This window comes from Mchenga conophoros, linkage group LG3 (genome assembly GCF_057382185.1).
Source record: "Mchenga conophoros isolate Kocher_MC1m ecotype Shallow Benthic linkage group LG3, M_conophoros_male_GT1.1, whole genome shotgun sequence".
In the NCBI taxonomy this organism is placed as follows: Eukaryota; Metazoa; Chordata; class Actinopteri; order Cichliformes; family Cichlidae; genus Mchenga; species Mchenga conophoros.
This window is the reverse complement of record NC_140528.1, coordinates 53,099,679-53,126,594: the sequence shown is the minus strand read 5'-3', so window position 1 is coordinate 53,126,594 and position 26,916 is coordinate 53,099,679. Positions and strand designations below refer to the sequence as shown.

Sequence of the window (26,916 nt, the reverse complement as noted above, 5' to 3'; positions counted from 1 at the left end):
ACTGTCAAACTAAGCTAGAAGCTGGCACAGCAATAGGTTTTATTTTTTATTAATTTTAAATATATCTACATACAAATGAAAACAATTAATCAAATGTAATCTTTATAAAAGATCAAATTTTCCACTGGTGTGGGGTTTGTATCCTGTAACACTGACATGATGTTTTACTGCGTCTGGAGTTTGGGTCATAGTGAACCTGCTGCCTGTTGTTTATGAGATATTCACACCTGAAGCATCAGTGAGAATAAAAAAGGGAAAAGAAAAAAACTCATCAAAACCCAGATGTGTTTTTCTATCATTTCTTTTAATAGCGGTGCAGTATTAGAGCAGCAGGTTACAGAGATGTTAATGTCACCTGATGCTGCAAATCACATTTTCGTTTGAAAGTAGAAAAATTACAAAACAGAGGAAGTCTGAGCTAAAAAACTCCTCGAGGTTTACTTCCTCCTTGCTTGCCAAAGTGTGTTAAAATATCTTGATGCATCATTTAAAATGACCACCTTATCATGACCGGATGCCATATCTCTATATCACTATCATAGTTAACTGTACACTGAATGTCCCTTATACATTTTATTTTTATATTTGTTTGTTGTTGTTTGTTTGTTTTTTGTTGTTTTGTAGGGGTTTCTTTGGTTTGTTTGTTTGTTTTCCTTCTCTATTTTTGTTATCTTTTGGGGTATTGTAAATACTGAACAGCAAACTACTGTATGTTCAATGTTTTGTTGTTAACATGCTGCTGTGACTGAAAATAAAATTTTTATATAAAAAAAATGTCTTGATGCATGCTCAATCATCCAGGTATTAAATCTTCAAAAGTTGATTCTGTTCATCTTTATGTAGCGATTAACTCTCTGTGAATGGTACTCATGGCCATTGATTAATGGGTTTTGATCAGTGGTCCTGAGAATTTGAATAATCATGATGGAGTAATTAACCTCCCAGCCCATTGTTCTTTCAGTCGGCTGGTTTCAGTCATTATGCAAATGTACTGTTTATAAGACTGGGGAAACCTGCAGTCAGCTGAGACTGAAGAAGTCACCTGGATGAGTGAAGAAACCTTTCTCCCACAAAACGCTACGTCCAGATGAACAGAATCAACTTTTGGAGGTTCCTTGGGGGTTTTTATTGAGACATTTTAAGGAGGTCACAGCTCAGTGTGCAGCTCTAACTCTACTGATATGAGTGAAAGGAGCGCATCCACCAGCCTGTGTCTCTCCCTTTCTCTCATTAGATATTAATATATGATTTACATATTTATATCACATTTATTTAATTACACTTTAGGTTCCTGTCATGGTCCTGAGTCTGCCGACTAAGTGTTTTGTGTTTCTTTATGCTTTTGTTTATTCTGAGTATGTATTCTGTTATGATTTGCCATTTGTTAGGTTTCTGTTCTGTGCCTGCCCTGCTCCCACTTCTGTGTTCTGTCTGTCTATGGTGTCACACTGTCTGTTTGTGAATATGTCTGTTTAGTTCAGTGTCTTGTCTGGTTCTCTGTGTCTGAGTTTCCTGTTTTATTCTGAAGGTCCCCGTCTCATGTGAGACGTTTACATTTCCCCTGTCCCGTCAGCTCTGATTTCTCCCAGCTGTGTTGCCCTCCTGTCTCTCATCCCCTGATTACTGCTGTGTGTATTTAAGCCCTGTGTGTTCTCCTGCCTGTTGCTAGCTTGTCTGTGTTCCAGGCTGCTGTTTGCATCTCTCACGCACCCGGCTTCTTATTATTTTAGGTTTGTCATTTAGTTTTCCCACTTTAGGTTTTCCTGTCATTTCCTCACTGCCTCTTCTGTAAATAAATGTCACTCTCATCACCAGTCAGCTGCCTGCATTTTGGGTCCTTTTCCTCCTTCACCACACGGCTCGCCCCGGCAGCCTTGACAGTTCCAGTGTTTAAGTGACTGGATAGTGTAGAGTGGTCGACATCATGATGATGATGCTGATAATACTGAGTGAGGTTTTCGTAAATAGAAACGGTATAAGCTAAAATGATTTCTCCTTTATCGCACAAACATGTGGTCATAAGTATAAGGACGTTGAGTAGATGATGCAGAAAGCTGCATCTGGTATGACAGAAAAATACATCAGCTTAGAAGAGTGGATTTGCAGCACTTTAAGAGGTTTTTACGTCCTCTTTCTGCAACTTAAATCACTGAACTGCATTATGTGGTTTTTTTTGTTTGTTTCGTTTTTTAAAAAAAAAAAGCAATGAAGGGTTAAAGGAAACACACATATATCCAGTAAATGTATAAATCCATGAAGCCTATACAAACACACAGTTACAGGGAGCTTTGAAGTCTCCAGTTCTGTTAAATAATGGAGATCTAGACTGTCAACTTCTGCTTCAAAGATTCAGAGCAGCATGAATATAAAGCTGCAGACATCCAATCTGTCACGGCTGCGGCAGCAGTCGTGTGGTGTTGTGAAGAAGGGCCCAAAATGCTGGCACTGGCTGTGATGTGAGTGAGTTTTATTGCAGAATTTGAACACAACATAAGCGAGGGCAGAGCTAAAACATAACCCAAACTTGGGAAACACTAAAGAACAAACCTGAAACCATACAAACACGGGATGAAGAGCAGATATGGCACAGCTGAACTCAATTAGACACAAGAGACACAGACCTTCAAAGTAAAACAGGAAATTCACAAACACAAACTCAGGGACATGAACAGAGCACTGGGGGAGGACACAGGTAGGTATAACAACATTAAGTTTATCAGGAGTTTATCACTGATGAAGAGTTCACAGAGGATGTTGAGAGTTTTGTTGGATCTGTCAGCTTTGGTGGTGAACGTCCACTCCAGTGTGATGTTGTGGTTCTCCTCTGCCTGATAGCAGGTCTGTGTCACATTGACTACAAATGATCCTGTTGAGGAGACAGAGAGGGAAAGAGAGGAGCAGACACACTGAGAACTGGAACAAATCTGTTGTTGAGCTTTATTTGGAGTTCATAAAGTGAAGCTGTAAACTAACCAGAGACACATGAGGTGAGGATGATGAGCAGCAGGATCCTGCAGATCATCTTCTCCCTGTGAGAGGAGACAGAGGTGAAGAGTCATCAACACATGAGGTCAAAGGTCAGTCCGTACAGCTAGAAGAAGGAAAATCTACAGTCTGACTTCATTCACTCATTACAGCATCTGATCCTGTTTGTGATCCCCACCACAACTACATGAACTAAAACCACTACAAGGGAAGCAACCAGAAGAAAAGCCTGCACTTTGATTTACTCTGAAAATATTTTAGATTTTTCAAATTTTTCAAATTTTCAGACAAATTGAAATGTTTTTAATTTGACACAAGGTGGCGCCATGTGTCAAATGATAAGGAAATTATGAATACTTAATTATGAATACTTATGAATACTTAAACATTTTTTTACTGAACTTCTCCTACGAAAAGTAACATGTGTTAATGTTCATGTAAAGAGCATTAGTCCAGGGAAAAGTGAAGTCTGTAATTTGTAAATTTCACTCTCATATAATTTTCACATCTTCAGCAACATTTCAAATGAAGCAGCGTCTCTGACAGATCACTGACAGTAAAACAGAATGAACAGACTGAAAAAGTGCCATTAACTGCTGTCCTTCCCAAAAAGGTGACCTCATGCCTGACATACATGCTGAAGATGTAACACAATTTTTACATTATTTATCACAAAGTCTAAATTTTTATATTCTAAAATTTACAATTGTCTCCCTGTCTGTTTGTTCGTAGTCCAGTGTCCACTGGTATCATTTTCAAATGTTGTGTGATGGCAGAAACCAAGAACAGCTCAGCTGATTTAATTTTGGTGCAAATCAGGTCAAGGTCACCTCAAATATGTAAATCAATAAAACTTTATATTACCCATAATTTTTCAAGAAACTTTAAAACTTTGTTTTAAAGTTTAGAGTAAAATGTCAGTCATAAATATTTCATCTTCTGGGTATTTAAACTGAGCTATTTCTTATATTTTGTAAACTTTGTAACATATTGTGTTACTTAATTTAGTTCAGTCTGTTACTGTTTGTATTTCATAACAGCTGTGTGAGGCAGGCACGAATGGACCCAAAATGCAGAATTCAAAGACACTAAAACTAAACCACAAAAGTAGCTTTTTTTTTGCTACAATTAAAGATTACAAAATAAAACTGGGAGACACCAGAAACTAAACAGACTGGAAGAACACACAGAAGTGAGGGAGATGCAGACATTAAATACACACAAGAGCAAACGAGGGAACAGACCTCAGGTGGGAACACAGCAGAGCATGATCTAACTAATGAGACGAGCAAACAAAACACAACATGCTGCACACAAGACAAGTGACTATCAAAGTAAAACAGGAAGTACGCAATACGCACACAGAGACGCAGATGGACTCAGTACAGGTAACAGAGGGAGCGAGACAGGTGATAACACAACATGACCGACTAATTCAAAGGACTAATTAACACGGAGACAAGACTGAGGTCAAAGACAGGTCCTACCACAGGAACTAGACACAAGAGGACAGGCAACGAGAAGAGAAAACCTGAGGCTAGATAAAACAAAAGAGACACCAGGAGACAAACAGATCAAAACTATAATAAAATTCCTCAGGCATTAATAAAGTATTGTGACTATAAAAACAGCAGTAATATGGATGAACCTGCTTTTATCAAAGATGTTTTTAACAAACGTGACATAAAAATAAAGAAGACATAAATAAAGCAGCAGGAAGTAGAAATAGAGTCAAATGACAAAGCACATACATGATGCTGTTGTCTCCTCTTCTTTAGTTGATGGTTTGTTTTCTTCAGCCAGCTGTTTCATCAGGCCTCTCTCTCTCTCTCTCCTTTGACGTGACATCGGCAGTTTTTTTGTTTTAATAATAAAATATTTTGGAAGAGTTGATCATTCACGATCAGCTCAGCAGACAAAAACCAACACGTTCTCACTCCCAACTTGTCAAATGTGTGAAGCATGGTCAGGCTCCCTCTGCTCCACTTATCGACGCGCAGGGTACCCCTCTCGCTTCGAGAATTGACGCGCAGGGTCCTCTCATTGAATACTATAGAGCTCCCTAAACGTTACTTATTGACGACAAGAGATTGCCGCGGAAGAGCCTGTTGTCCATATATTTATACATTTCTGAAATCACATTGTAGTGACGTATATAGAATACAATAAATTATATAATGTAAACAACTACCCGAGAAACAGCATATACAGCAGATAAATTAATTATAGGCTGTTACTTTTGTATCGTTTATTGCATTTATGGAGGGAGTGATGTATGCTGGGTAATGGCACAGCTAGCGACTGGGTGACTTTATTCACCCGCTTCGGATGACTGATAACAGACTCCAGAATCCACTCTGGCTGGAATCCGGTGGATATGCAGTGTGTACAGGTAAGACCATTTAATATAACAGCTTTAAGATGCATTTGTAGATATTATTACGTGTTTTACCGTCTTTATGGTGCTAGCTTAAAGTTGCGGTGTAAAATTATTGAGAAATTTAAAGCAGGCTTAGGCTACAAAAAGATTTCCCAAGCCTTGAACATCCCACGGAGCACTGTTTAAGCAATTATTCAGAAATGGAAGGAGTATGGTACAACTGTAAACCTACCAAGACAAGGCTGTCCACCTAAACTCACAGGCCGAACAAGGAGAGCGCTGATCAGAAGAGCAGCCAAGAGGCCCATGGTGACTCAGGACGAGCTGCAGAGATCTACAGCTCAGGTGGGGGAATCTGTCCATAGGACAACTATTAGTCGTGCACTGCACAAAGTTGGCCTTTATGGAAGAGTGGCAAGAAGAAAGTTGTTAACAGAAAACCAAAAGAAGTCCCGTTTGCAGTTTGCCACAAGCCATGTGGGGGACACAGCAAACATGTGGAAGAAGGTGCTCTGGTCAGATGAGACCAACATGGAACTTTTTGGCCGAAATGCAAAAGACTGTGTGGCAGAAAACTAACACTGCACATCACTCTGAACACACCATCCCCACTGTCAAATATGGTGGTGGCAGCATCATGCTCTGGGGGTGCTTCTCTTCAGCAGGGACAGGGAAGCTGGTCAGAGTTGATGGGAAGATGGATGGAGCCAAATACAGGGCAATCTTGGAAGAAAACCTCTTGGAATCTGCAAAAGATTTGAGGCGGAGGTTCACCTTCCAGCAGGACAACGACCCTAAACATAAAGCCAGGGCAACAGTGGAATGGTTTAAAACAAAACATATCCATGTGTTAGAATGGCCCAGTCAAAGTCCAGATCTAAAGCCAATCGAGAATCTGTGGCAAGATCTGAAAACTGCTGTTCACAGACGCTGTCCATCTAATCTGACTGAGCTGGAGCTGTTTTGCAAAGAAGAAGGCAAGGATTTCAGTCTGTAGATGTGCAAAGCTGGTAGAGACATACCCTAAAAGACTGGCAGCTGTAATTGCAGCAAAAGGTGGTTCTACAAAGTATTGACTCAGGGGGCTGAATAATTACGCACACCCCGCTTTTCAGTTATTTATTTGTAAAAAATGTTTGGAATCATGTATGATTTTGGTTCCACTTCTCACGTGTACACCACTTTGTGTTGGTCTTTCACGTGGAATTCCACTAAAATTGATTCATGTTTGTGGCTGTAATGTGAAAAAATGTGGGAAAATTCAAGGGGGGCGAATACTTTTGCAAGCCACTGTACGTTTCTCTGGTGTTTCTATTATATCATATATCATAATGTTCTGCATGATATTTGAAAACTTAACACTTGCTAAATTTGATAACATGATACAATCTTGCAAAAGTGGTTAGTTGCGTGGAAAAAATTTGCAAGATCACATGAGATTTTACATCTGGGGTTATAAGAGAAAGAAAAGTATATACACACCACATGTATGCTATCAATTTTTATTGTGGTGTAACACATCAAGGACAAAAAGTAAAGAAAATTGTGTATTAAGCCTTGCAATCTTGGCTTTCCTACTATTTTAAAAGATAAGCCTTGACAGCTCAGTGGTGCGGTGGTTGGTGCTGTTGCCTCACAGCAAGAAGTTCCTGAGTTTGATTCCATCACATGGCTGGGTCCTTGTTTTGTGGAGTTTTCATGTTCATGTTTGCATGGGTTCTCTTTGGTCCAACCAAAGTTGGAATAACAGAATTGTATAATGATTAATCACCTGGAAATTCTTTCCATCATGTTTTTTTCAGTGCTCATTCAAATGGTTAGGTTTTATAGCGTATATTTGGAGTCTTTCAATTTAAGAGAAAACTGGGTGAACCAAGTACATAAATATTGCTTCACCCTCTTTTGTCATTCAGAATCTGACATGTTTTTTTTATGGTGAGTTTCCAAACTTCAAGTGACATAAATGTGTCCTCGAGTCAACAGAAATAGCCAAATAATGGATTTGTGAATAAATTTAGACTGAATTGACTCTTGAATCTCTCCAACACATTTTTATTTGTATTTGAATAGTATTTGAATATATATGTATGTATGTACTCTCATAGTCTGAGAAATTCTGTAAATCACATGATGAATGAAATTAAGATGCTCCTAATCTATAATGAGAAAAAAATGTTAACAGTTTTATTCATTAAAAACCTGAAAAAATGACAGTTTATAAAATCTATACATGATTAATAAGCTGAAGCTGAACAACCCCAACAACATGATGTCCAGCCTGATGTAAGATAGTATATCCATAAGATGGTTATTCCCTGAAATCATGTTGTCCATTCATTTAACCATTTAGTGTTAATAATGGACCTCAGCCTATGACCCTAAACAGTTAAAGTATGAATTAATAATGTAAATGTAAAACAAGCCTAAAGTTCAAACAGACATATGACACAGGTCTGAAGTATGCATTCTACATGTATGGATTTCTATGATATCAAATATTAATATCAAAGGTACTGATAAAATGTTGTAACACATTCCTACTGCCGCACCACTCTAAATATTCCCAGTCCCAGTAGACTTACAAGAACACCAATGGTGAAACCGACCATAACATTTCCCAGATTGGGCTCTCTTAGCATCTCATCAGTGTAGTATTGTCCTCCATTTCTCTGAACCAGCATGTGTATCTTCCTCTGCAACTCTAAGACCTGAGTGAGATCCCCATCATTGTTATTTAAAACATGATATCCTCCATGACACTGATGAATGATAGAACGGAGAGATGGATTTTCACGGATTATTTCTTCAATGGAGCGCTCCTGAGCTTCCAGAATGTCTCCATGGGTGAACAAGAGCAAAGAGAAACGTGCTAGGTTTTCTCCAAATATCTGCCGAATGGTTCTCATTATTCTTCTATCATCTACTGTGAATCTGTTTGGATTGATCACAACCAAGAACACGTGTGGACCCGGAGCAGCAAATGTGATGCAGTTGGTGATGTGCCTCTTCACCTCATCTTGATCTTGATTGGGATGGAGCAGGCCTGGAGTATCAACTAAAGCCAGTGTTTGTCCATAAAACTCTCCTGTTCTCCTCAGAGTTACTGGTGCCGCTACAGCAGGAAGCCTCATAGTTTCAAAAGCTCTTCTCCTTAAGATGGTGTTTCCTGCTGCACTCTTCCCAACTCTCGTTTTCCCAACAAGCACCATCCTGAGCTCAGCTTCATCTGTTGGAGAACATCACAGAGACATTATTCATGTCTGGTCTCATTAAAAAAAAAAAATTCATAACACTGACACTGTGCCCTCTGATTGTAAATTGGATATTAAGAAGATATAGATTTATCCTTCACCAAGAAGAAAATGTAATATGTCTACACTCCTGTATGCTAGATGTAGTAATAAAAGGTACATTCAGGGAATTAAATATAAGAACAACATTTAAAAAACAAAGTAAAACTGGGTTAGGTTCATATTAAAATCGGATTTATCACAGGGAAATGCATCTGAACATTAAATGAATATAAAAGATGAAAATACTTACTGGCCATGTCTGTCAACAATGAATAAGTTGAAAAGTCGTTACTTATTTGATGCTGCAGAATAATTCCCTTCCCTTATCAGCTGTTTTGTTTCCTCTTTTTCAACACATCACGGTCAGAAAGACATTACATTTATTTGCTGTTGAAAAAGGTGGTGCAGCAGCTTGACGTAGTTTCTGGTTGAATGTTTACAGCCTGACTGAAAGCAGGAAGTATTCCAGTAGGCCTAGAACACCAGAAATGAATTATTTGTAGAGCTCAAGCTCACAGTGACTCCATCAAAGTGACTTCCTCAAACCAACATAAGCCTCTAAATGATGATCATCTAAACAGTGTTGCCAACTCCTCAGTAAGGAAAATCGCTATTGGTTCGTCCTAAAAGTTGCTAGAAGTCAACAAATGACGCAATCGCCTAAATTACATAATTGATAATGCAAATTAAATGTATTTTAGCAATTTTTCTTTTTTAATGTCACAATTCCAACCCTGCTTCTTTACCGGCTTGGACCGGCAAAAGTGACCCGAAATAGACACTCTGGTGGAGTTACTTTGTGCGTGTGTTTATAAGTAGTTTTAAACTTTGTTATCTACAAAACAGCATAACAGTAAAAAGAATTGAGTAACAGTCAGTGCGGGAGCAGCGGCTTTGCTCATGCGCTATTTATTTGCAGTTTGGACGCATAGGTGTGAACATCTTCTGCCCTGATAGCAGCTGGGGGAGGACTATCCTCCACCCGTGAGCACTTTGGAACGGGCGAGGTGCCCAAGGCAGCACCGCTGCTTATTGAGAGTAAGAGCGATACGCGCTTTCACGTCTAAAAGTCGTCATAAATAAGTCTCCAGTAACACCAAAAAAAGTCGTCAGATTTGTCGCTAGTCGCTTTTTAGAAAAAACGTCGCTAAGGGGGTCTGAAAACTCGCTACATATAGCGACAAAGTCGCTAAGTTGGCCAAATTGCATCTAAACAGCAGCAAAGATAATTTTAAAGGAATGTTACATTTGGTACTGATTGTGCTCATTCAGTCTTGATTGCAACAATATTTCAGGCGGAGAATATGAATTTGTCCCAGACCAATTTAGCTGACAAGTTATCAGACAAATCGTAAGCAAGGTTTTTGTAGGAGACAAAGATTTTGCTTATTACAGAAATCACTCAAAGATATGTAGGAAATCTTTAGGAAAATCTGTTAAAAGTCTTTAACTCTGTGTGTTTTGTCTTTTCTTTTGGCAAATTAATCAGTTAGACTGTAAAAACCCCTCCTTACATAATCCACAACAAGACAATTACTAAGGTCTGTATTTGCTTACATTTCATTTTTAATTTTTGTATTTTTTATTTTAATTATTAATTATATTTTATTTTTGTATTTTTATCACCTGTATTTTGTATGGATTTTGTAGAACTTGTTTCATTGTGCTTGTGTCTTTCTTGTCCTGATGTTTGCTCCTTCAAACATGTCTGTACGGCCCTGGAATCTAATCTCCTTCTACATGTTACTCTCAGACTTTACAGCAGAACATCTGACTGATAGGTCTGTGTAACCTTCACTGTATGCACTTTGATTTGCTCTTAAAATATTTTACTTTTTAAAGTGAGCTATGTTAAGAAATAAAGAAAATAAAAAAATGTTTATGTTAGATTTATATTTCAGGCCCTTAGCTATAACTTCAGTATTCATCAATATTTTGTATAATTTGTTCATATGTTTTTTAAATGAAGGGAAAAGAAAAAAAATATTCGAATAAAAAGAAAATACACACTAATATAAAGGAGCTGTGGACACAAAAATGCCAGTAAAGACTAGTGTATGTAGTGCTGTTTTATCCTCTTCTTTCACTATGTACCTCTGTTCTTTTACACAGGGTTCATCACTGCGACACTATAGTGAGTGCTATAGGACACTGTGGTTTCATTTATTTAATGGTTCATATTCAAATACCATCTTGACTGTGTCTCGATGGGGATGACGCGCACGGATTATTATTAATAAATGTTGCCCGTTTAGCGTCAAGACCCAAACACTTCGAAGGCTGGCGATTGGTTGGAAGAGGCAGTTACTTTAGTAAGACCCGGTGCGCTGATCTCGGCTTCGGAACCAGTGTTACGAGTGATCCGTGGACGGAACCAGGATGAAAGAATGAACAAAGCTGGATAACACTTACGGCACTGAGACGAACAGCGGCTGCAGGTGTCAAGGTGTTGGAGCTCCTGACATGAGGGAAACGATGTCTGGAGGAGAACAGGTTTGTGGGTGGGATGTAAACCCAGTCCTCGTGGTCACATGACCAATACCTGACAGACTGGTTCTCTGCCAAAAGCTTTTGTTTTTTAATTAGCCAGTTTCACTTTCTTTATCCGTTCACCCATTCAGTTCACTTATATGTTTGCTTTTGTTTTCAAAGATCAGATCATGTTCACTTTGTATTTTGCTTATTTTGTTCTGTGGTGTTTGATTCAATGTCTTAAGATAAGTAAAACAGATTCTTATCAGGTAAAAAAAACACAAACTACAGACTATTAAATAAAAATTTCGTTCTCTGTAGAAATACTTTTGTTTTGTCTTTCCAGATCATAAAAAATAACCAAACATTGCAAACATTTACAAATATCTTCCTTTATTGAATGGTATTTTCTCGTTTACTTCCATCTTGACCAGTGTCTGATGTAGAGGTGAATGTACTGTCTTTATGTATTTTAAACTTGTGTTTCAGAGTTAGCTTTCAGAAGTAGTCTATGGTGTCAAAATTCAGATTTATAATTCACCTTTTTTAGATGAAAACTAATTTGATTATAAACCATTTGTTTTATGCTGTGATAAATAAATATGGACTCATCGTGCCTATAGAGTTAGACAGCATCACATTTTCTGCTCCTGCAGCTCAAATTAAATGAATCAAAAGAAGAAAAAAACTATCAAAAACATTTGCTAATCTAAAAGTACCTACTACTAAATAAGTGATGCCAAACTCACTAAAAAACAGAAACAACAGGATAAATGAAGTGAAACCAAAGTAAACACAGAGACACATTGGCTGATGTAAGCTCGCTCCATTCTTAACAGGAAGCCAGGTGGGATAGTTGAGTTTGTTAATGCAACATAAAGAGTTAAACCACACTTAGCTGAGTATAAAAAATTATGAAACCAGAGAGTGAAGGACAGGTATTTTATTTGGTGGTGAAAACGGATAAAGATTTTAGTTAGTGGACATTATCAAGTGAAACTAAAACCAAACTAGCTGATTATAAACTTACCGTAAGTAATAACAGTGACACTCGAAACTCATTTAACCAGTCCAACAATGTAGGTGTGTCACCCAAAGTCACGAGTATGACTATAGTCAAATTATAGTTGTCCAAGAGAAAAACAAGGCAATGAGCTGCAAAGTGAAACACATTCATGGTAGACATTTGGCAAGCTTTAAATTGGTTTCATTATAGAGAATGAATACAATGAATAAGAAGAAGGAACTTTACATGTAGTTGTTCAGTCTTGTCACTTTGTATATTTCAACTCAGTGGTCGCATTTACCTATTTTACACCCATTTTGCATTTTTTGTGCAAACACTTAAGGTGAGGCTTGGTTTCAAAAATTGTTTTGTTTTGACTGAGAACACCTTTTACCATTTTTAAATCTGAGTATACTTTGATTACTGAGACAGGTAGCAGTATCTGGTTCAGGAGGAAGTACAATAAGATTCTAGAATCATTTTTTTGTCTAAACTTGATGCTATAGAGGAAAAACTGCACCAAGTTGTTTTAGAGCAACATTTATATATTTGATTTTAAGAGCAAGTCTTGCTTATTTTTAAAATGTCAGAACACACTGAGCATATATTAAAACAGTTATAGTATCATGATCCCTGCGTCTTGAGTTTCACTGTGGGTTTGTGATTCCTTTTGTTATGAGAATAATTTGTGTTTAGATTGTGCTCAAACTGAGTACACTGAACACAGGACAAGATAAAATAAAACAGGAAACATGAGACACATGCTGAGACACAGGGACTGTGTACGAATAGAAATGAGAACATATGACTGGGGAGAAAGAAAGAGAACATAGAAAACGGACACAGCCAATAAACGAACATAAAGAGGATGACTAGAGGTGACACATGGAACACAATGACCCAGAGAGAGAGAGGCAACTGGGAAACAGATGAATAAACATTAAGACAGAACTTAACATGACTACACATGGAATGTGAAAAAAATGGTAGGCAAGGAAACACAAGCATGGAAAGTACTAAATCAAATGATATAAATTAACCCAGAAGACACAAACACTGGCTCACAGACAAAGGAACATGACACAGAAGAGTTTTTATTGAGCTATTTTAATGAATTCGAAGCGCATATGCCGCTCTCTCTGCTGATCTGAGTAAATGGAACTCACCATCCAGCCTCTTTTTCTCACTTTCTATCTGTGTAACAGGTATTATATGTTGAGATGACTATATATTATTGTTACGGCCCTGAGCCTTGGAAGTGAGAAATGCCTTTTAATTTTTATGCAAATCCAAGTGTGCTAGGACTCGTGGCTGATTGGTTAGATCACAATCAGAATTTTTCACTGGACAGCTGGACAGGTATGTTTATACAAAATTAGATTAGGCCAATTGTCCTATACATATTTTTGACCTAGGGGTAGGATTGATTGTGAACTAGAAAGGGAAAATGCTTAGGGGGCTGAGTACGGCTGGGTATCGTCACTGATTTGTAGAATCATTTTGATTCGATACAGGATCCGATTCAATTCGATTGGAATCTGGAAAGTTTTGCCTCAGACAGTCAGAATTATTAGTATATATCCATATTTTTGTATCTATTGAAAGAAAGCTGACACTTGTGAGACTTAATCAGAGATGTAAACAGAGAGATAAGAAACCTGCAGCTGCAGAAGCTAGCGAAAAAAAAAAGGTAAACACAGCGCGGACCCGCCGACACATCAAAATCTGACTCTGACGCGTCGGGTCCGCGCTACGTGTTTACATTTGTATGCAGAATCCGTAAACCTGCTCCCATTTACTGTTTTAGCTGTTTGGTGTTTGACGAAATTTTGTGAGGTTTAACCTGAGATGCTGGCGTTTCAGGCAAAATAACGTTTTATTTACAAATCGACTCAAGATTTTAATGAATCAATATCACTTTATTCAATTTAGAATCGATTGTAATCAGAAAATCGATAATCAAAACTCATCCCTAATCATGAACTTGCAAAGTAAAAACATGATCTATGTAAGGTAGCCCTTTTGTTATTTTTATTTAAAAAGAGGATTAGTTTTACTGGTCTGTTTCTTTTCCTAGAAATAATTCCTCCTGCCCTAAGAAAATCCTCTTGCATGGAACAGAAGAGGCTGGAGTGCAGAAACTGCACTGCAAGTTGGTAGATATGCAGTATTCCTGCATATCTACCAGGAATACTGGGTCCTGCAGACTATCACCTAAAAACAATAAACAAAATGATTTTCTAAAATGTGCAGCAATGTAATTTACGTATAGTGTCAAATACATTTTTTTAATCTTTATTAGCTTTAATTCACATGGAAGTGTTTCAAAAGTCATATACTGTAATGATATTTACATTATGAAAAAATGATTTTGGACATTTCAAGTTTTTCACTTCTGAAGATAAAATGAATTGAGCAAAATCAACTCAAAATATTCCCACACGCCAGAACGTCTCTTCCTCGCTGGCTCCATATCTGTCAGTGGAATGATCACCTCTTCGCTATCTGTCACCATCAACACACTCCACAAATCCCGTGAATGATTCACTTCCTTATATCCGTTTGAATCAGGTACCGAAGCAGTTACGTGCGTAATGAAGCTTCGGACGTCGCTGGTCACGTGACTTTTGCCAAACGAAGCAAGCCTCGACACAGTGCTTCTGAACCAGTGTGTTGTTTTTTTCGACACACGCTCCAGAGCGTCAGCTTCAAGCGGGCCATCACTAGCTAAACCTGTTCACAGTGTTGCACTTTGTTTGTTAAACCTGGTATAAATCTGAACTTAGTTGTATTAGAGTCTTGTGTTGCTGGCTTGCTATAGGTAACCCTTAGTTTTTATTTTCTGACAATAGCTTACCTTAGTTTACCCTTCGCTTTTACTCTTGACTGTTTTTTTTTTTTTTTCTTTATCAATTGGTTGCCCGGTGGTCTGTTGAACAGCCCAGTCGGTTTTCTGTTTAAAGTTTGCAATAAAACCTTTTATTTTACTCAGTTTTCGTGTAGTGGGCTTGTGTATGTTACTCTCCTCCTGTCGCCTAGCAGAGGGGGTCGTAGCATTATTCATAATATATAGGCAGCACAGTGGGGCAGCACTGTTGCCTCACAGCAAGAAGGTCCTGATCAGAGTACCTGATTTCGTGTTTTAGTAGACATAATCACTGCTGCAGATACTGACTCTGGATTTAAGGAAGGAAATGTGAGAAATAACTGACAATGATTCAGACTCTGAATATCCTGACAGCTGCACCTGATCAGAACCTGTTTGTTTAAACATCACGGATCATCGGGCAGTCTATCACTGATTAATGATGATGATGGTGATGACGTCAAAATAATTTGTTTTAAAATGAAACAAACTGTTCACCTCAAGTTCATGTCCTCAGTTTCATTTTTGAGGATTTAAAATTCAAATTCCAAATGTACCTTCTAAAACTAAATAGCTGATGGAACTCTCTACCCCCTGATATAAGAAACATTGCTTTTCTCTCCCAGTTTAAATCTTAACTCAAAACCCATCTGTTCATATTTCCATATTCACTGTGAACCCACTGTTTGTTTATTTTATGTTGTGCTTTTTATTTATTTTTATTGTTCTTTATTTTGTCATTGTCCTATTATGCATTTTATTCTATTGTTAAGTGTCTTTAGGTGTCTTGAAAGGTGCTTCTAAATAAAATGTATTATTAAAATTATTAGTTATGTTGCTGTATCATCGCCACCACCACTATCATCATCATCATCATCATCATCATCACCATCTTCATCATACACATCACATGAACTGGAGATTTCCAACTGCTGTGTTTGTCTTCATTTCAAAAGAGTATCTCCTCTTGGCAGGGCCACAAAACAACAACAACATTGAATACTACTCAAACCGGAAACAACCAGTGCAAACACATGAACAGTGTGTCACATACCCCAGATCTTGACATAATTTAAAATTAATAAACTCGAGTTTTCAAGTTTAGAGTAAAATACAAATAATTATAAGCTTAGAATAAATTGTGAGTAAAAAAAGATAATTAGATTATTTCCAGAAATTCAGAAGTTTGATAACACATCCAAAGCTTTCAAATTACATGAAAACATTTCCCATTGCTTCTTATAACAAAATTTAACACCACATTGATTTAATATAGCTGAACTGATGATACTGAAAACATTCTGCAGTTTTTTTTTTCACTTGCAGTAGAGAAGAGAAGCAAACTTGTCTTTCTGACACTCAGTGAGATATCTTTAAACTGACACATGGGAATGAACCATGTACATCTACAGGTCGGACAGTTTGGTCGATCTGCTGTGTGCAGCAGGCAGTAACAGCACTTGGTGCCTGCTTACTAGTGATGGGCAAAGCGAGGCTTCGTGAAACACTGAAGCATTTGTGCAGGAATTATATTGAAGTGTCAAAACAATCTGAAACCATCTCCACAGTGACACCTGCTGGCCTCTGGCTATGAATACATCTTGATGACACTTTTCTGTGATACAATGACAAAGACAAGTCCTGCACAACTCCAAACAAAACTACTTTTTATACCAGACTGTCAGTAATCATGATCATCGCATGATTTGGGGAAATTCGCACACAAACAAGAAAAGAAAAACACTGAGACTGTTAAAGACAACAAGCTGTGACTGTAATGATCAGTGTGCCAAAACAAAATTTGCCCCCTGTTCAAATTTGTGTTGCTCACAATAAATCACTTTATGAAAAAATAAATAAATAAAGAGAAAAGACCGCTGTGTTTACTGTAATAACCACACAGGGTTGCAGCTGATTTTGGGCTCAGTCAGATTCGTTTTTTTTTACTCCCAGCCTCAAAATGTGGATGTGTTTGGCTGACTTTAAGTTTTCATCAGGTTTGTTCTACACACTGTCAAACTAAGCTAGAAGCTGGCACAGCAAAAGGTTTTATTTTTTTATTAATTTTAAATATATCTATATATAAACAAAAAACAAGTTGATCAAATGTAATCTTTATAAAAAGTTCAAGCTTCTTGTTTTAATTCTGACCAATGATAACATTTAAATCATCCTCTGCTGAGCGACCTTTGAACTATGAATGGACTTTCTTTAACTTTCCACTGCTGTGGAGTTTGTATCCTGTAACACTGACATGATATTTTACTGAGTCTGGAGTTTGGGTCATAGTGAACCTGCTGCCTGTTGTTTATGAGATATTCACACCTGAAGCATCAGTGACAATAAAAAAGGGAAAAGAAAAAACTCATCACAACCTGGATGAACATTTCTTTTGACAGTATAACTGTCCGAAAGTCTCCTTATATTTCAGTCGCATAGTTATAACTGCACTGGTAATGTCTGCCGATAAGTTCCACTTTGTTCTTACTGTTTGCTGCGGTGATGACGTCACATGCTTTTACGACGGTCCTGCCGGGGAGCGGCATGTTTTAGTGCAGGGGAATAGCGATCTCCAGCCGTGTGCGTTCCTGCGCAAATGTGAGTCAAAATCCCTCCAGTTCTACGGGTCCATTTCCACTTATAGCACGGGTTGTACTTGTTGACGATAGTTACAGGGGTTTAGGCCAGGAGATTTATCGAGATTGGTAGAAGCATGTGACTTACCACCGTAGCCTTTGTTGCGGGTTGGATCTGTGCACCGCAGTTGGGTTATTTAGCCACTAGAGGGCACTGAAGACCATGTAATTGTCGACTTTTCCTAATTTTGGGGCATTAGCTTTTCTGTTGCCTGAGATATGCAGGTATTCTTGTTTCCTGCCTGTTCAAATGGGATTGTGGGACTTTCTTATGTCAGAGCATTCACCTCTGAGCATTATCTGTGTTACAGTTCATTATATTGGTGTGATGTTGGGAAGTGATGATTGTTATATTTACATGTGATAATTGTTTCTCCTTGTTTCTTGTTATTCAGAACCACACGTCTGCCCACACTTGTTAAGTATGCCTACTGCTGTACTGTTGAGCTGCTGTTAACTTCCTTTAAAGTATATCCGGACATCACTCTCTGTGCCCCACTCTCTGACTGGAGTTTAAGTCCTGAGGGAGCTATCATCCCAGCATCCCAGAGATAACTCTCTAACAATAACTATTTTCTTTATGGCGGTGCAGTATTAGAGCAGCAGGTTACAGATATGTTGACGTCACCTGATGCTGCAAATGACATTTTCCTTTGAAAGTAGAAAAACTACAAAACAGAGGAACTCTGAGCTAAAAACTCCTTGAGGTTTACTTCCTCCTTGAGTTTTTTTTATTGAGACTTTTAAGGAGTTCACAGCTCAGTGTGCCGCTCTCTCTCTCTCTGCTGATATGAGTGAAAGGAGCTCGCTCACCGGTGTGTGTCTCTCCCTTTCTCTCATTAGATATTAATATATTATTTATATCACATTTATTTAATTGCACTTAAGGGTCCAGTGTTCAAGTGACTGGAGAGTCTAGATTGGTCTAGATAATAATAATAATGAGAGAGAAGATTATTTTCTTAAATAGAAGTAGTATAAGCTGAAATGATTTCTCCTTTATCGCACAAACATGTTGTGGTCATATGTATAAGAATGTTGAATAGATGATGCAGAGAGCTGCATCTGGTGTGACAAAAAAAGACATCAGCTTAGAAGAGTGGATTTGTAGCACTTTTTCTTTGAGAGATTTTTACGTCCTCTTTCTGTGACTTAAATTACTGAACTGCACTCCAGTGTCTACATTTGATCCTCCATGTTCAATTCTGTCACCTACTGTGTGTGAAAAAACAAACAAACAATGAAGGGTTAAAGAAAACACACATACTGTATCACAGTAATATGCTGACTTATGAGTGTTTCAGAGGAGCATCACAGCACCAACAGTTTCACCAAATGTACAAAGTAACATTCAAAGAATCTCACAGAAATGCTGCAGTTTGAACATCAACACTCAGCTACAGTTAGAGCTGAAATGAGCCTGTCTGTCCAGATGGTGGCGCTATAAACTCACTTTTTCCTGCTCCGTCACAGACACGATCTTATATTCAGAACGGATTGTCTGCAGCTGCGACAGTAAGTGAGAATGGATGCGGAAGAAGCTGCTTGTTAGAAATGAATGACTGATCAGAAACACACCAGGTTAAACCAAAAGATGAACGGCTTTGAGTCACACCTAGTAAAGAGTCAATTCATCTAAAACTTTTTTTTTAGTCTGGAAAAGAAAAAAAATGTTAATAAATGACCGAATCGAGTTTTAAGCGAAAGACTGAAGCGTGCTTGTGAACAGAGGTTGAGAGGAGAAAACTCAACTGAACGAAAGTGTTAGATTTTCAGCGCTGTCTTCAGTGACTGTGCTGCAGATAACTGCGATGTTCTGCTTTATCATTGCAACAACTGCACCCTCGCCTGTCAACATTTTTTTTTCATGTTGGAGACAAAGCAATTCGTTCTCAATTGCTGTTGATTTCAGGAGACTTTCCAAACTGTTTTGGTTCAAAAGAGCTATAAGGAAAATCATCATCAATGTTGGCATAAAAACTAGATGCTTTTATTGTATGTGCACTGATAATGCTTACTGTCCTGTCATTGTCAACCAGTCAACATACGTAAATAACACATTGTGATCATGCTGAAGACCACAGACAGCATTCCAGGCGTCCGGTGGGATAAAGGAGCTGGATTAAGAAAAAACAGACAACAGACTGAATAAATGAAAGAGGGCTTCTTCATTGCACATTTTTCACCAATCACAGGCCTCCTCTTTCACTCTAGACTTTGACCAATCACCGATCAGGATGAATTGCACTACTGTACTGTGCATTAGTGATGGTAAATTTGATTATTTTTACTGAATCGGGTGTTAATGAGTCACTCACCAAAGTGAATCGGATTTTTGAGTCATTTGATTCACTGAGTCAGTTGACCAGAGAGTGCAAAAATTTTACATTTTCACTCAAACTTAATTTGTTTCCCTTTTCATGTGAATCCCACTGCTAAGATGAATGATTTAAAAAAACAACAACTATTTTATAGAGAAAAAAAGAGCAAAAACATTTCTAAAATTAAGCAACTTCCTATCAAAATTGCTTAATAAACATTTATTTTGTTTATTTGTATTTTATTAGTATTTTCCTTAAGTGTGTCAAATATATATTTTCTCATCTAAATGTCCACTGCGCTGTGAGCCAGGGGGCGGTAATGCGCCTTAACATTGGTTGCCAACCAAGAAGAAGAAGAAGCTGCGAGCCAGGAGGGAGGGGGTGAGTGAGTGAGTGAGTGATTCGTTCGCTCGCTCTTTGATTTGGCACAGGAGGGAGGGGGTGAGTAGCTCAAATGTGTTGTTAGCATGTTAGCAGCGCGATGCTACTCTGAACCGAGGAGCTATTTTCTTGATGTGAGCTTCTACTCAGGGTTTTTTCTTCCAGTTCAGAGCAGAAATGCTTTTGTTACGAAACTGGCTGTTGTTCCCCCCCCACAATTTTAATTATAAGCTACATATATTTATACTAATGGAATTAGTTTGCTAACAGCAACAGGGATGAGTCAGTGAGTCAGTTGGGCTTGTGAATCATGATTCACGAGTCAGTAAAGTGATTCTCGAGTATTGAACGATTCGTTCACGAATCGAACATCACTACTGTGCATCCCCCAGGTGCGTGATTTTCTGTCAGACAGGTTTATCTCCTTGTTCCACTTTTCCCTCTTTCTATCGCTCTCTCTTTCTGCGTCTGTTGTATAAGGACACGCGGGGTTCATTTCCTCATTGATTGCTCCTTCAGCATTTCTGATCGTGGGAATCGGGCGTCAGTGCATTTTTGGGATGAACCAGGCGGTTTTGATCCGACTCTACAAAGTCACAGGTGTGCTTGCCATCCTTTATCCACTTAATTTGTTTAGTAAGTGTTTTAGTGGCTTGTTTGCGGCACTGTTTGCAGACTGCCCGATTCCTTATTTCCAGCTGTTGTGCAGAGGGCAGTTGTATTCCTTCAGGTGGATATAGCTTTCTTTCAATTCTGGGCTAAGCAGCATTTGCGCCATTTTGCCACCAACGGCAAATTACAAAACTAGGAGCTAAAGCTATTTTGTTATTTCTATGACTAGATGGCTGCCATGCAGAACTTCCATTCAGCGGTGAATGTTCAAGTGTATCGGCCCAGCCAGTGGAGGAAAACTGCTGCCTCCGTTTTTGCTCGTCCTTTGAGGATTTGCTCCAGTTGCCACAGAGTGCCGTATGGGCATCTTGTTTTGGAGTGTTTGCTCTATGATAAGTTGTTATAAGGACCATCACCGGCGCATTCACCCGTGGAGTGTATGCATTATGGTTTTATCGTGTCCTTTTAATCTTCTCATGATCCTCAGCCACTGAAGTCCAGCTCAGTATTTCTGTTTACCTAATTTATGGCACTACTACAGCAGGGGCGGAACTAAAGACATCCGATGGAGTGGCAAAGTCAAAGCCATTTCTTTACAAATATGCAGGCTTTATATTTTCTAATATGAATTATTTATAGTTAAAATACAACTAATGCACTAAGTATACACATGTTTTATATAAATATAGTTTATAACTTATTTTGTTAATGGACACATAATTAAACTTTTCAATTACAGAAAACATGTGAATGGCCCTGCAGCATGTAGGAATGTAAAGATAAGCTGGTGGACTTGTTGGGCTTAAAATGGTTAACACTATGAAATGTATTCAGTTTTAGAATTTATATTTAACATAATCTGCGGTTAGCTTCGAAGTGTAAATGCTAGCATATGTTAAACAACTCTTCACCTTTCATCATAACCCCCCCTCACTGAACTGCTGTTCTCTCAGCTCAGCTCAGTCATGTGTTTGTTAGAGTGTGCAGAATGTGAGTGGGAAGACGAGCAGACACCAGCTGCTGTACTTTATCTCCTCCTTTTCTTCTCTCTCTCTTTAACCCATCGATCATCATTTTTTACAAAGCTAACCACGTGATGATGTGACTTCTGATTTCACTGTAATGTAAGAACTCACACAGGCACATTTTATGAATTACACTCTCAGGGGTGGACAACTCCAGGCCTCATGTTTTAGATGTGTACTTGATCCAACCCATCTGATTTAAATGGCTAAATGACCTCCTCCACATGTCCTGAACTTCTCCAGAGGCCTAACGAACTAATCATGTGATTTAGGTGTGTTGACCCAGAGTGAGATCTAAAACCTGCAGGACGCCGGCCTCCAAAGCCTGGAGTTGCCCACCCCTGCATCCCCAATAAACGGCTTACTCAGCAGAGAAGCAGCATAAAAAAAAAACTTAGAGCCCAGAACTAATCATGAAACTTAACCCAAGTTAATGTCCAACTTTGGAATCTGTCCAGTCTGACTTATAAATATAGAAATCAGATCAAACCAAGAGAAGTCAAATGATTTTGTTTTAATCCGCTTTTATTTGTTCACTCAGCGCACACATTTATTTATAACATGAACACATAAAAATCTACTTTTTTCTCCTGGTGGACAAACTCTGTAACTGCATCACTGCTTCTGACCTTTGACCTCATGTGTTGATGACTCTTCACCTCTGTCTCCTCTTACAGGGAGAAGATGATCTGCAGGATCCTGCTGCTCATCATCCTCACCTCATGTGTCTCTGGTTAGTTTACAGCTTCACTTTATGAACTCCAAATAAAGCTCAACAACAGATTTGTTCCAGTTCTCAGTGTGTCTGCTCCTCTCTTTCCCTCTCTGTCTCCTCAACAGGATCATTTGTAGTCAATGTGACACAGACCTGCTATCAGGCAGAGGAGAACCACAACATCACACTGGAGTGGACGTTCACCACCAAACCTGACAGCTTCATCACTTCACTGAAGATCCGCTGCAGTCGTCCAGAACTCTCAGTCCTGTATCAGGTTCATGAAGGTGTTGAGGTGTCAGAGTCTCAGGATGCAAAGTTTTCAGAACGAGTCCAGAGTGACAAAGACGCCCTCAGAGAAGGACGAATCAGACTGCAGCTGTCCGGACTCAGGACTGATGACTCGGGTCTGTACAGATGTGAAGTGAAGACAAATAGTGGCAGCAGCTTTCAAGATTGTAAACTCAGCGTCACTGGTAAGTTGATTGAGTAGAACTTTAAAAATGAGTGTCATATTTTAGTTGAACTTTAGGATAATAAACTTTGATGAATTGATTGAACTTTCAGGATAAAATAATATTTTCTGTCCTTCCAGCAGCTGCTGATGAGCCCAAACATCAAACTCCAACAATGAACCCACAGACAGAGAGTCGAGGAAGGATCGGCCTCTATGCTGCACTCATACTGACAGCAGCTGCTGCAGCTCTGCTCATCACACTGAGTTTAAAAGCAGAGAAAAGAAAATGTAAACATGTAAACAGTCACAGTCTGAGTAGTGTGGTCACCTCGACTTCTTCTTCTTCTGAGTCTCTTCCTGCTTCTTCATCAGAAGCTCCACCCATTAGCTTAATCTGACTGAGGACCTCACCTCCCTGAACTCTTAGAAGCTTACGTTAAAATGGAAGAAAACATTTCCCAAACTGTTAAAATTATTCAATAAGTCATCCAAAGCTTTCAGATTAAATTCATACATTTCCGGTTCCCTCTTATAGCATTCATATAGCAGAACTGATGACACTGGCAACATCCTGCAGGGTGTTGTTCAGTTTGCAGTATTGAACTTTTGTACCTTAACAGTATGGACTCGACTCAGGGAGAGGAATTGGGCAATGCAGTTTGATCGGTGGTCTGAGCCTGATGACTTTGTAGCATGGCCACTGCTGTTTCTCTGGCCTACGTTTAATCTGTGGGCTGTTGCTTTGCCTCGTTGTGTCCTCGTTGCTTTTTGACTTGTTTTCTTGTTTGATCCATCTGCAGAACTTAAAAGTATTTTTTTTTTTTATTTAATAAAGTATTCAGAATAAAAATTGTTAGTCTTATTCAGAGGAAGGCCTAAAGAGGAGGTGATTAGGGGGCCCTGGTGGTGGGTATTTATGTGTGCTGTGATTATTTATGAACCATGGTGTGTGCTTGGAACATCATCATTAGTCCCTTGCTCTTTTCCTCATTATTCCTGAGCACCTCATCCTGCCACACAGTCATAGTGGAGAACTTTCAAAGGGTTTATCCGTTAGTCCCTAATACTTCATTTGTAACTGGATCTGAATTTTCGCTGTTATATTATCAATTTACATTTTAACTAGTTAGGAATGAAGATGTGTCATTACAATGATACTCATTGTAGATTTCATTAGTGTCACAACAGTTAGGACCACATGGTTACAGGGTCATGTACTGCTGTTTTCAGTGTGAGTCACCTGTTAGTTAAAAAGTTACTGTTCAACTCCAGCTTTTAGGCAACAGTCAGTGAATAGATTGTTTATAAAAGGTTTATACACATATTCAATGACAGAAATGCAACATTTTAATAGACACGTTTAAAACACAAAACTGTAAATCGCCCTTTGATCAAAACAATAAAATCAGTCTCACATACTTCGAGTTGAGTTTTGGAGCTGATTCTATTTCTTGTTTTATACTTAGGTTATTCAACATTGTTGACTCACGTGAGAAAAATTCAGCTTTCTGTGTGATTTATTGCCTCATAATTTAAGACAGCTGAAAGCCAGAGCCAAGAGTTCTGCAAAATAGTGTTGGGTTCAGTCTGACTGAAATTATCCATTTACAGATAAGTGTTTAAAAACCTCTTCATACATCCATGAATGCATCCTTCACCATTGTGTCCTGATATGTCTGGGTAGATAAGAAAGCTGCTGTATTGTTGTTATATCAGTTTCTCGTTGGTTCATGCCGCATTCCTTCTAAATTGTTTTTTACTACCTGTTCAACAGGTAATAAAGCGAGAAGTGCTTTTGATTTAAGAGAAGCACTTTCACGATGTAAACAAATTTCTTTGAGTTTCTTCCTCATTCACAAGCAGATAAAAGAACTCCAAGAACTTACACAGTTTTCTCCATTGCTGACACAAGCAGCTGTCCATCCATCCATCCACTCTCCTCTGCTTATATCGTAGGGTAAGGCCTGTAAAACTGCTCACTCATTCACTCTTAAACTGGAACAAATCTGTTGTTGAGCTTTGGAGTTCATAAAGTGAAGCTGTAAACTAACCAGAGACACATGAGGTGAGGATGATGAGCAGCAGGATCCTGCAGATCATCTTCTCCTTGTGAGAGGAGACAGAGGTGAAGAGTCATCAACACATGAGGTCAAAGGTCAGTCAGTACAGCTAGAAGAAGGACAATCTACAGTCCGACTTCATTCACTCATTAAAATATCTAAAGACAAAATGAAAGACTGCAGAAATATCAAAGCAAAGTTGTATCCAGACAAACAATAGTATCATTATATTTAAGAATAATTAGACTATTAATGTGTGTTTAAGACACTGATATGTTTTACAGTTTACAGTTCAAGAGTATTAATGCAGGAATCCACTAAGTGGAGTCAAAAATAAACTATTTAGTGCTGCTGGCTGTTTTTCACTGACATTCTGCAGCCATGAAATAACAGTGTACTGTCACGTACCAACTGGCTATGCTCAGCTTTTTAAAGCTCTTCCTTAGTGTGATTGTCATCTTAAACAACCTGCTCATCGACATGCCTGAGGCGTTTATGATTCATACTGGTTGTACTCGTCCCAATAGCCCCTTGGGATATTCCAACAATCAAAGGCATGTGCTGCCTTTGATTTCCTTTCTTCTCTTAAAGAATTTACAACACTTTTATAATGCAGTTGTTACTAAAATAACTGAGAATAGATTTCACATTTATGAATGTATTTTTAACTGATATCATTAATAAAGGCCAGAGGTTCCCTACATCTTTTAAAAGACAAAGTCATTTTGTGCAAGAGTTTCCAGCAGGTCAACAGATTGCGCTGTTGACCTGCTGGAAAGCAGTGTAAGCAGTGTAAACTTGTGGAAACAGAAAGGAACTACATCGATATCTATTTTAATAATGGATTGGATTTATATAGTGCTTTTCAAGGCACCCAAAGCGCTTTACAATGCCACTATTCATTCACTCACTGGTGGAGGCAACCACGGTTGTAGCCACAGCTGCCCTGGGGCAGACTGACAGAAGCGAGGCTGCCATATCGCGTCATCGGCCCCTCTGGCCAACACCAGTAGGGTAAAGTGTCTTGCCCAAGGACACAACGACCAGGACAGAGAGCCCGGGGATCGAACCGGCGACCTTCCAGTTACAGATACGCTTCCCAACCCCCTGAGCCACGGTCGCCCCAGTGATGTAAGTAATGCATGTAAGTGTATGCTCCATCTTCGAAACACGGAAGGCATCTGGGATCTCCAGAAAAGTAGAACATTGTTTCCTGCACAGATAGTTTATTTCAATTGCCCGCATAACCCGTCGCTGACTATCGACACTGTGTTATCTGCCAGATGCATATCATAAACTTTGCAACCTCATCTGAGTAATGTATGTGTGAGAATATTTGCACGGCAGTCATCTTCCAGTCCATTATGATCTGTTCACTCAGTGGCACTAAGTGAAAGAATCAGCCTGTATCTACCTGTCCCACATCAGGAAGTGTTTAGTGAACATGTTTCCACACTAACACTGCATACTGTGTATAAAATGTTAGAGCTGACTTTAACTCTGTGGTTTAACAGCAGCTCTTTGAATAGCACTGAACACAAGCTGAAATGACTGTTTCCCTCTTAGCACTGAAAATCTAACACTTTGATTGTGCTGAGTTTGTCTCCTCTCAGCTTCTGTCTGCTTTCATGAAGGAAATGAATCAACACAAACAATGGTGGGGACATTTTCTCTCTAAGAATACTGCAGCATGGTGGGAGCAGCTAC

General features: G+C 38.7%; 2 protein-coding genes across 3 annotated transcripts; one reads left to right on the top strand and one right to left on the bottom strand.

Annotated features, from left to right (window-relative positions):
• Window positions 1-7,792: 7,792 nt before the first annotated feature.
• Window positions 7,793-11,117, bottom strand: LOC146579462 (GTPase IMAP family member 9-like). The gene is made up of 3 exons (XM_085269347.1): window positions 11,071-11,117; window positions 8,909-9,132; window positions 7,793-8,591 (listed from the first exon to the last, which is right to left on the bottom strand). The coding sequence occupies exons 2-3, from the start codon at window positions 8,913-8,915 to the stop codon at window positions 7,903-7,905; spliced, it is 696 nt and encodes a 231-aa protein (XP_085125473.1). The 5' UTR covers window positions 8,916-9,132; window positions 11,071-11,117; the 3' UTR covers window positions 7,793-7,902.
• A 9,698-nt stretch (window positions 11,118-20,815) lies between these two features.
• LOC146579461 (uncharacterized) lies at window positions 20,816-24,897 on the top strand. 2 transcript variants are annotated; one of them, XM_085269350.1, is made up of 4 exons: window positions 20,816-20,940; window positions 22,655-22,710; window positions 22,818-23,168; window positions 23,291-24,897. In XM_085269350.1, the coding sequence occupies exons 2-4, from the start codon at window positions 22,662-22,664 to the stop codon at window positions 23,545-23,547; spliced, it is 657 nt and encodes a 218-aa protein (XP_085125476.1). In that variant the 5' UTR covers window positions 20,816-20,940; window positions 22,655-22,661; the 3' UTR covers window positions 23,548-24,897. The 2 variants fall into 2 exon arrangements, with proteins under 2 accessions (XP_085125476.1, XP_085125475.1); XM_085269349.1 differs by having other exon boundaries at window positions 23,288-24,893.
• Window positions 24,898-26,916: the final 2,019 nt, after the last annotated feature.

Coding starts and splice junctions, on each gene's coding strand:
- LOC146579461 (XM_085269349.1), top strand. CDS start 22,662: ATGATCTGCAGGATCCTGCTGCTCATCATCCTCACCTCATGTGTCTCT. Junction 22,711..22,817: donor CCTCACCTCATGTGTCTCTG/GTTAGTTTACAG, acceptor TCTCCTCAACAG/GATCATTTGTAGTCAATGTG. Junction 23,169..23,287: donor TTGTAAACTCAGCGTCACTG/GTAAGTTGATTG, acceptor CTGTCCTTCCAG/CAGCTGCTGATGAGCCCAAA.